The 9,862-nt window shown below is 22.7% G+C and overlaps 1 protein-coding gene across 1 annotated transcript; it reads left to right on the forward strand.

The window, feature by feature from the left end:
• Nucleotides 1-243: 243 nt before the first annotated feature.
• On the forward strand, nt 244-1,360 carry LOC129613594 (uncharacterized). The gene is made up of 3 exons (XM_055527725.1): nt 244-548; nt 785-992; nt 1,212-1,360. The coding sequence occupies exons 1-3, from the start codon at nt 393-395 to the stop codon at nt 1,358-1,360; spliced, it is 513 nt and encodes a 170-aa protein (XP_055383700.1). The 5' UTR covers nt 244-392.
• The last annotated feature ends 8,502 nt before the right edge of the window (nt 1,361-9,862 follow it).

Consider the following 9,862-nt stretch of genomic DNA (forward strand, 5'->3'; position numbering starts at 1 on the left):
ATATAAAGATCGTGTCTGAGACTCGATAGAACTTTCGAAGCAGAAAATTTATACAAATTTTTCTAATTTTGAATAAATAAGATGTTTTCCTCATAACCAGAGAAGGGGGAACCAAAAAACAAAATATCACCAGGTGTTTTTTGTTTCTCGAAAAATATTTTATCAACCTGTTTCGAAAGTTCCATCAGATCTCCGATACTCTTTATATTTTATAATATTTCAAGGAATTTCTATTGAAACTGAAATTGGATCATATGAGTTATCCCTAATATTAATGCTCTTGTGTCATTAGAAATAATTAAAATCGAATCCATTAAATCTTAAATATAATTTTTTTTTGTTTATTTTTAGGTTCTGTGTTTCTCCTTTATTTTATAATAAAATTTCCAATAATGTACAACAATCCAATATTAGTTAAACAAATTGTTAATGATAATGCGATGAAAGAAGTTTATAACGATACAAGGGAATTAACGAAATTACAAACAAATTATAATGAAAGCTATCAAGAACTGATCCATAAAACGGACAAATATGATTTTCAAAATGTAAATATGTATTGCTTTAAATAATATCATTGTGTATATAATTTATAATGATATAAGGAAGGTAATTTTTGTAATTACACAACGAACTAGTTTTCTTTGAGCGGCTCATTAGTAGTAAATTTGAATATAGAATAGCGCCGCTCAAAAAAAGTAGTGCCTTCCTTATATTACTATAAACTATATACAAAAAGATAATGCTCAGAGATTTTGCTACTCATTTATTATTTACTTTTTAGGTTTTGTACTATTTACCTGGTCTCGAAGAAATTTACAATAGATCATCAATTAATTTATATAAAGAAATTACAATTTTTATTACTGATATATTGCCTATAATTTTAATTTTAATAATTAATATTATGTTTATTGTATTATTTAAAAAACAATATTATAAACGTTTAGATCTTACACAATCTAAAATAATTAATCAAAATCAAAATATTTGTAAATCTTGGTGGATTTTTAATATGCCACAAGTATTAGCCTTTATTAATACAAAAACAATTTTATTATTATTTCATATTCCATATTTTTTAATATTTATTTTACCATCAAATTTTATGATTAAACAATTGTATTTAGATTATTTATTAATATTATTTAATTTATCATGTATTATTAGTCCTTCAATTAATTTTATATTATTTTTATTATTATGGAAAGATTATCGAAAAGATTTATTTGAAATTATTCTTAGATATCATAAAAATCAATTGGATGAAAGTACTTTACCAAATACAAAAAATTCTAATTCATTTAGACGTAGATCAAAATTAGAATCTCTATTGCAAACTGAACTTACTGAAAAATAATTGTATGTTGTTTAGATATCATTTGGAATATAAATATTCAAAATATAGAAATTGTCATAAATAAGACTAGAACATATACTTAAATACATATTAAAATACTTTAAAAATTCTAATATAATTACTTAATAAGTTTTAAGAGTATTTCATTCATTTAATGCTTAGACGCATTAATTTACATTTACAAACCCAATGTACTTTTAAAATTTGAAAAAAAAAATTAAATAGTTCAAATTTATTCAAATTTTGTTTATTAATAATAATTAATATAACAGTTTTTTTAGCAAAAAACGGTTATATTTCATAAATATTTTCGCCGAAACAGTATATATAAGCGAATTCGCTGAGAGAAAGCTTATTTCAATACTGAAATTTGTTTATTAGCAAGTACACGAACCTTTTTTTTTTTGTGAAAAAGCTACTTGCTTTCGTAAATTTATTTTAGTATTCGCTTTTCTTAACTTATGTGAATATACAAACTTTTAGAAAATGCATTTATTTATTATGAAAGGTTTGGTAATATAATAATCTTTTCATCGTATATGATTTTTTATTTTAAGGCCAGATTTTTAGAAAATATTTATTTTCATAAGTCTTTAACAAAAAGGAAGAATTTCTATTTAAGAGGCGTAATTATATTAACGAACTAATTATTTTAAAGCATTTTTTTTAAACCAAAGCCTTCACATATACAAGGAAGACAGAGTTGACAACATCCGATGCCTGTGTAAAATCGAGCCTGTTATAAGGTTCAAAGATTTTGGTGGCATAGAAAGACAACATATAAACTGCACGTCTTTGTAAATAGGTGTTTAAGGGCCGGGTCATACTGGCTTCAACGTATAAGCAACTCCAACTTATGGGCCGTAATTAAACAAGAAAAAATATTAATGTCTATAAAAAAAAATAAAATGGAGTTGGGTTAAGTAGAGGAATCTTCAAGGAAAACGAGGTATTGGCGGCCCCAAAAATACATGATGCGAAACTATTGGCAGACAAATTATTTTTGCAGTTAGAAATAACATTTGGGCCGAAATAACAAATATGGGTAAAAACAGAGTGCGATGAAGAAGCTTTGTAGCGGGCCATGATGATTAAAGAAGTAAGAAAATAACTAAGGAAAGCGTATTGTATTGATATATCTTATTCGCGATTAATTGTATAAGAAATTTTGGGGTATAACATTAGTAACTTTAATTTAAGTTAACAATTAAGTATGTAATATTTAAATATAAGCCACTTCATGGTACAACAGTCTGTCCCATAATTACATATAAATAAAATGGAATCTTTCCGTTTATATAAAAATAGTGAGAGTAAAATGTAATTTCTCATTTTAAAAATCGTGGATAATTTTTAAATTTTAGTTTAATTAGTATTGGTAATTTAACTTTGGCAGTGCAGTGTTAGTTATACTGTACTCTACGAAAAGGAATTACTAAACCACACTCTTTCATCTCCCCCTCATAATTTTAATATTAAAAATGTCCAATTACTTTATGCACCATTTGAAATTTATGCATCGAAATTAATTAAATTTTTTCTGTAAAATGAAAATCTGTATTACATAAAATTTCAGTAAAAATGTAAAGTAAATAAAAATTGAAAATTATTTCGTAAAGACAACAAAAACTATTAATATTATTATAGAAAATTTACTTATAAAACAAAAGTTATAAAAAACGAGAAAAAAATGACGACGCGATAAAATGTTAATAAATATTGTCCCCGCACTTAAAGAGTTCTAACTGGCTATTAATTTGACCCAAATTCGCATAAATAAAAATAATTTTTGTCTTTTCAAATTTTTTTATTTTTACTTTGAAGACCGCACAATATACAAAAGTATTTAAAGGACAAACAGAGAAAAAGTGATTCTTTTTAGTGGTTTGTTTAATAGCACACTTTTTTTTTTGGTTCTATTATTTTGGTGGGGTAAATGTAACTTTTATGATAAGAGAAGTAAACTATAATAAAAATCGTAAATTCATCATAAATTTGAAAAGATTCGCGATTCTGTTATACAAGAAAAAGAAAGAAAACTATTTTATGATTGTAAAGATATTTGAAATTTATAGCGAAATAATAATATTTTTGCAACACTCTCCGTATTGTTTATCCGTTCTTGAGTATAGTAGTAAAGGATACATAAGATTTTCTAGCTATACGTTGCTTATAATCTTATTTTCTTTATCTTGATTTCTTGGAAAAGCTAAACTAATAAAGTAAAACCATATGAACCGGAAATTTTTAAATATTTTCTTGGATTTTATTTTTTATGTTTGTGTTCTGGTGTATATTGGTATTGTAGAGATGATTGAGAAGTAATAAATCACATATAAATAAATATCGAACAAAATCTGTACATATGTATGATGTTTGACAATATTTTTATGAAATTTATTCTTTAGAATATTTCGAACAAAATTAGTAAAAAATTTACTTATTATTTTAACACTGCCAGTCAGAAGGTTCCTCCCTCCGTTCAATCATTCTTCTGTCTGTCATGAAAGTCTAAAATTTTAACAGCTTCCATATTTTATAATTTATTATCATTAAAAAATAATATTTTATGTAACAAGTAAATTTTTTATCTACCTTTTTCCCGTCCAGCGGTAATTTCGATTCTCAAAAATAGTAAAATTCAGTTTTCGGCACATCATTTCTTTGAACCTATGCAGATATATGTACTTTATCAAATTTTTACTACACGAAATAAGTAAAGGCTCAATTAATGGGCCAAAAACTCTCGAGCTTATGCAATAATTATGACGTATTAAAGTGTTTTCGAGGGGGAAAAGTACATTCGCATGAAAAACGTGATTCCATTTCGAAATGTGCTACTTTACAAACCATTTCTTTCATTCGAATTTATTTTCATATTTATTATATTTTGAAAGACAATGCGGTATTTTAGCTTAATATCACTGAATAAAGCGAATATAAAAAGTAAAGATTTATGTAAGTATTCTTTTTTAATTTAATAAAATGTTTTAAAGGATTAGAGTTGAGAATAGCTCTATACTTGCAATAAAATTAGTTTATTGAAAATGTTTTGAATAAAAGATATAAAAATTTTTTTAAAACAATTTTCTTCATGATTAATTAACAAAATATCAAAATAAGTTAAAGAATTCGGTCAGAGTTAATTGATTAAATTTAAAAATTTTAAAATTTATTCAAAAACAACTAGTTTTTCTCATTTGTATAATTTGTAAAAGAGAAAAGTGTTCTCTCTTTGTTATTTATAATATTTTTTAGATTGCATACTTTAAGACATCGCAGTGAAAATATTTAATCATTAAAATTTAATTTTATCAATATTTTATATTAGCACGAATTTTTTTAAATCCAATTATGTGTTTGAGTTTTAATATAGTTTGAGTTATAAAACTTAATATATTAATTTGAATAAAAATTCTGTTTAGAAAGCACCCCATAACAACTGTGCAATTCTTGAGCAAATGCATGGTTGAATGCTTTTGCCTTCTTATTTTTTATAATATTTTGACATGATGAATTAAAATCTGTCACAAATATTTAAAATAAATACATAAATAAAATCAGTAACAACAACAAAATAAAACAATTAAGATGCTATATCGACAATCAACAATACTACTAAATATGCTGTGTTATAAACATATTATATTTTGTTATGATGCAATTTTACGGTTCTCCACGTGCTTTTTCAAGTTATTTTAGTACATAAAATAATAATAACAAGAAGAAAAAAATTAAATTACTCATGCTTGAAAATACTTTTTTTACTATGAGAAAAGCAAAATAAAAAACGAAAAAAAAATTCATTCAAGAAAATAATATTTATAGCATGCGATAAAAATTGAAAAAGCTTTCATTTATGTCATGAAATTCTCATAAAAAGTTTTTAAAAATATAGAAATTTAGAGCGAATTCAAATTGTGCATTGGTGGTCGAAAAAAAATGAGTTCTATAATGAATTTAATTTATTTTTTAAGCTTTAAAATTTTTTTCTGCCATTAACGTAAGAATTAGGTTTTCAATGTTCAAATAGACATTTGTCAAATTATTTGAAATTAATTTAAGCAAGTTTTTTTAAAAGATGTTAAAAGTATTGATCATATATGATATTGATCTGATGCAAGATGCAAGTTATTTATGTTCGCAAAATGCAATAAAAAGTAGATTTTTCACTTTATTCTATCTACTTTAAGCATAAATTAATTAATTAATTCCAAAACTTATCGAAGACGTATTAAGTTTTGAAATTTTGTCACACTGACTAAAATAAACGCGTCCAAATTATTAAAAATTTTATTTCAGCTGATACTTTGGTTTTACAATTTTTTTAATATTTTGTTGTTGTAATCGTAATGACATGTTTTGACTCTTTGTATAAAGTGACAATTCGAAACTTAACGAACTTATCTCCCTTTCGACGCGTTAATTTTGATTGAACAGATTCATTTCTTTGCATTGGAATTTTTAATATACGTCTGAAGTGCTCATTTTGGTTACCACTTTAAGCACTCTCAAGTAAATAATTGAATCAGAAATAAATATGAGATTTATTAACTGAAGAAATGGAAAAAACTTTTCATTTTTCACTTTTACATACTTTTTGCAGCCATATTAATTTTCTAGTTTATTGAATAGTTTTTGCTTCCTGGTAAGTTTAGATTCTGTAATAAAAAAATTTTGTATTATAAAAATAGTTACACATTTTTCTAACTAGTTAACAATTTAACGATTTCACTAGTCGCAATTAAGATCATACGATACATACCTGATTCTAAGGAAAAAATATTTCTCTATAAAATTTCAAAATTCACCGTTATATTATTTCAACAATAATGTTCATTAAATTCAAAAAATTTAAAATCGCATACACATACACAATATTATTACTTACCATTATTATGTTTAGCCAAAATATGAATGTATCTATGATTGTGTGTAATGAAATAAAAAATGTTATAAAAAATATTCTTCATGGCGAATTCTTCACATGGAAAAATAAAATACCAAAAGGGCAAAAATCTTAAACACAACAAGAAAAAAAGAGAACAAAAAGAAAGAAAAGTAGGTATACCTATACAAAAACAATTCTTAATACAATTTTCATATTTATATCATGTAACATTTTCCATTTATGCTTCAGTTTACTTAATACCGTTGAAGTAATCGGTTAATAATTTTTATTTTACGGCAAAATTATAAATTCAATTAAATGCATAAGCTTACAAAAAAATCCCGCGTATAATAAAACTGTTATAATATGAAAACTATATTTTAAATTGCAAGTTGCAAAAAAAAAAATTCACTCTTATATTTTTGGATAGTTGTCATTTCTTAATACGAATTAGTTGATATTGAACGGTTGGTGCGTGCGTAACGTTTGATCACATTATTAAAAATTAATTTAAGCGTGCTTAAATTTTTATTGAATTTGTTTCGAGTTTAAATAATTTTTGGATTCAAAAAAAAAAATTTGCTTTTGAAGTTTAATAGAAAAATTAAAAAAAAAAAAATTTTTTTAATTGAAATATTTTATGTTTTATGTGTAAATATTATAAAAATTTTTTTGTTTTCTTCAAATAAAAATTAATTAAAAAATGAGTAAAAATGTTTATGTGCGTGTATGCAATTTTTGAATAATATTGAAGAAAATTGGCATAGGCAATTTAAAATGTTTCGATTTTTTTTTGTAATTTTTGTTTACAATTTTAAATTAGATCGTTTACAATAAATTTGTAGTCTATAAATAAATTTCTTCTTTCTTTCAAATTTTTTTGTAATAAATTTGTTGAAATAGTAATTATTTTCAGTAAAATTTATTTTGTGTGTAAAAGTGTGTGTGTACATACATAAAATTATATTAAATGGCCAAAATATAAATAAATAATTCTTTCGAACTATGAAATTAAATTTTCTTTTTGTTATACTAAAAGTAATTGCAGTCTTTGAATTATAGATAAATTGTGGACAGCAATGAGTTGGTCTAATATTTCATTAATTTGATATGTTGTTTGAAAATGTTCTTGAACAGGTATATACTGCGTCTCTACAGCAGTATAACCCAGCTGTGGTCGAATTGGCACAGTGGCGTATAACAGATTGTTGTTTCCTTTAATAGTAATACGAGTAGTAACAATCATCTTTATCCTTTTTTGAAGCTACGTAGAATAATATTAAATATAAAAGTAATTTGAAATATTTTCTTTAATAAAAGTCATCTACTTCTTTTATTTCAGTCAGAAAACGTATTTAGTGTTATAATTAAGATTGAAAGGCAGAATTTCGAAAACTATTGCCTAGCTCTGTTAGAAAATTATAATTACCTCGCTACACTTATCAAAAAGAACGAAACATTCATTAAGAAAAATAAGATTTGTTTTTAATTTCATTATTACATTATTTAATTTTTCAGATATAACATTAATGTGTGACTCTATATTATAAAGCAAAATTTACATTAAAATATTAGTTTACAAATAATTAGGTAGTTAACATGCTGAATTTAATTTTTACATTAAAATTTATATAATTAATAAATTTTTAGTAAAAATAACGATTATTAGTAAAAATATAATGTAATGTGGGAAAATTTTAATATTTAATGTATGCAGAATTTAGTTTTAGAAATAATTTTAACTTGCGAAAAATTTATCAATAACGTAAGAGTCATCTTGTCAAATTTACCTTGAAATCTATTAACAATTTTGTACTCAATTATGTCACTTATATTTGTTAGGTATTTAATAAGTCACAATAATTTTATTATAAATTTAATTATAAAATTGCAGCAAGAAAATTTTTAATCAAATCATAAATAGTCACTGTCACAAAAAAAATGTTTTAAAATTAAAAGTTTTGGCTCTTCAATAACAGTAAAATTGAAATATTCAAAATTTGTTATACTGTTAGGAAAAACTACTAATGTTAATATATACACACACACGGCGAAGGAAAAGAAACAAAAAAAAAATAACAAAATTTTGTAAGCGATTTATTTTTTTTTTCATTTTTCACATTTTAATAAAAAAGAGAACATTGTAATTTGCTGCCAATAAATATGCTACAGGTGTGCGATATTTTTTTAACTTACATTTTTTATTGAAAAGAAGAAAAGAAAAACAAAATAAGAAAAAAATTGTGAATTTTCTGTTTTTTTATTGTGAATTTCAATTTCGTATTTTTTTTTCTCTTGTTTTAAATAATTTAATATATGTACACAATAATATAATAAATAACAAAGTTATATATTAATATTTGTATATACATATAGATAAATCATATACATATACAATTCTATTGAATTTAATATTAGGACTGCCGAATATGTTCAAAAAAAAAATTTAAATTAAAAATTATTTGAATTTTGCTTTTGCTTGTTTCAATTTTGTAAAATATTTGACAGTACGGCAATTACAAGTTGTGAATTTTTGATTGAGTTTTAAATTAAAATTAAATTATAAAAATGAAATAAAAATGAATAAAAAATTTAACGAGTGATTAATGAGATTCATACATAAATACATGCATATTAATATATTGAAAATAGTTATTAATAATAGTTAAAAGTTGTATTTGAAATTTGATAATAAAAAAATATTAATTGATTACCGCGAAATTTATAATATTCACAAAATAAATATAAAAAATGAAAATTTAGATTTTAATTTGCTGCTGTCAAATACCTTAAACTGCGTAACTACAATTTGAAAATTGTTTTAGCAAACGTACATGCGTTTGTTCGTATATGTACATATATGTAAATTAATGAATATTTAGTTAATTAAAATAATTGAAAAATATTTTAAATTTACCAGTGTTTAATACAGTTGAAAAATTTATGGTTTTTAATTTTTAAAATGAAAGAAAATTTTTGATGGAAATAATTTATTTTTAGAAATTATTTTAAATAGCAAATAAAAATTTTATTTTTAAAAAATAAATTTTTGAGTATTAAATAGCATAAAATTGTTGAATTAAAATTAAAGCTGATTTAAAAGAATTATGTAAGTTGTAAATTAAAAATATTTTTATAATTTAAAACACACATTCAATAATATAATACTGAAGTACATACGTAATTATTTGACATATTTATTTAATACGTAATATTGTATATGTTGACAGAATATTGTTATTGACCTTTATGATTTCGAACACTAAAATCATGAAATATGAAGCAGAGTGTTATAATATAAATAAGAACAGAATGACAATGTCATATTAATGAATTAAATGTAGTTATTTATAAGAAATTGACAAGAATAACAGTATAATTTTTGTTGTTCCAATTTGATTCCGTTAATCAATCTTACAATTAGGTACCTACCTAAATATTTATTAATTAGTTGTAATTAATTACGAAAACTAATTAATATATTCTACTGCTTATGATTAATATTCAAATATAACTTCAATATTATTCAAGACAAAAGGGTAATATAATTTAATTAAGTATACTGACGTAAAATACCAATATTATATAATGGCATAAATTAATTAATATTT

The sequence above is a fragment of the Condylostylus longicornis genome, unplaced genomic scaffold (assembly GCF_029603195.1).
Source record: "Condylostylus longicornis isolate FDR11 unplaced genomic scaffold, ASM2960319v2 ptg000084l, whole genome shotgun sequence".
In the NCBI taxonomy this organism is placed as follows: Eukaryota; Metazoa; Arthropoda; class Insecta; order Diptera; family Dolichopodidae; genus Condylostylus; species Condylostylus longicornis.

Excerpts from the sequence above, each read along its gene's own strand:
- LOC129613594 (XM_055527725.1), top strand. The coding sequence starts at position 393 with ATGTACAACAATCCAATATTAGTTAAACAAATTGTTAATGATAATGCG. Across the intron at positions 549-784 it reads ACAAATATGATTTTCAAAAT|GTTTTGTACTATTTACCTGG; the intron begins GTAAATATGTAT and ends TTTACTTTTTAG. Across the intron at positions 993-1,211 it reads TAATCAAAATCAAAATATTT|ATTATCGAAAAGATTTATTT; the intron begins GTAAATCTTGGT and ends TATTATGGAAAG.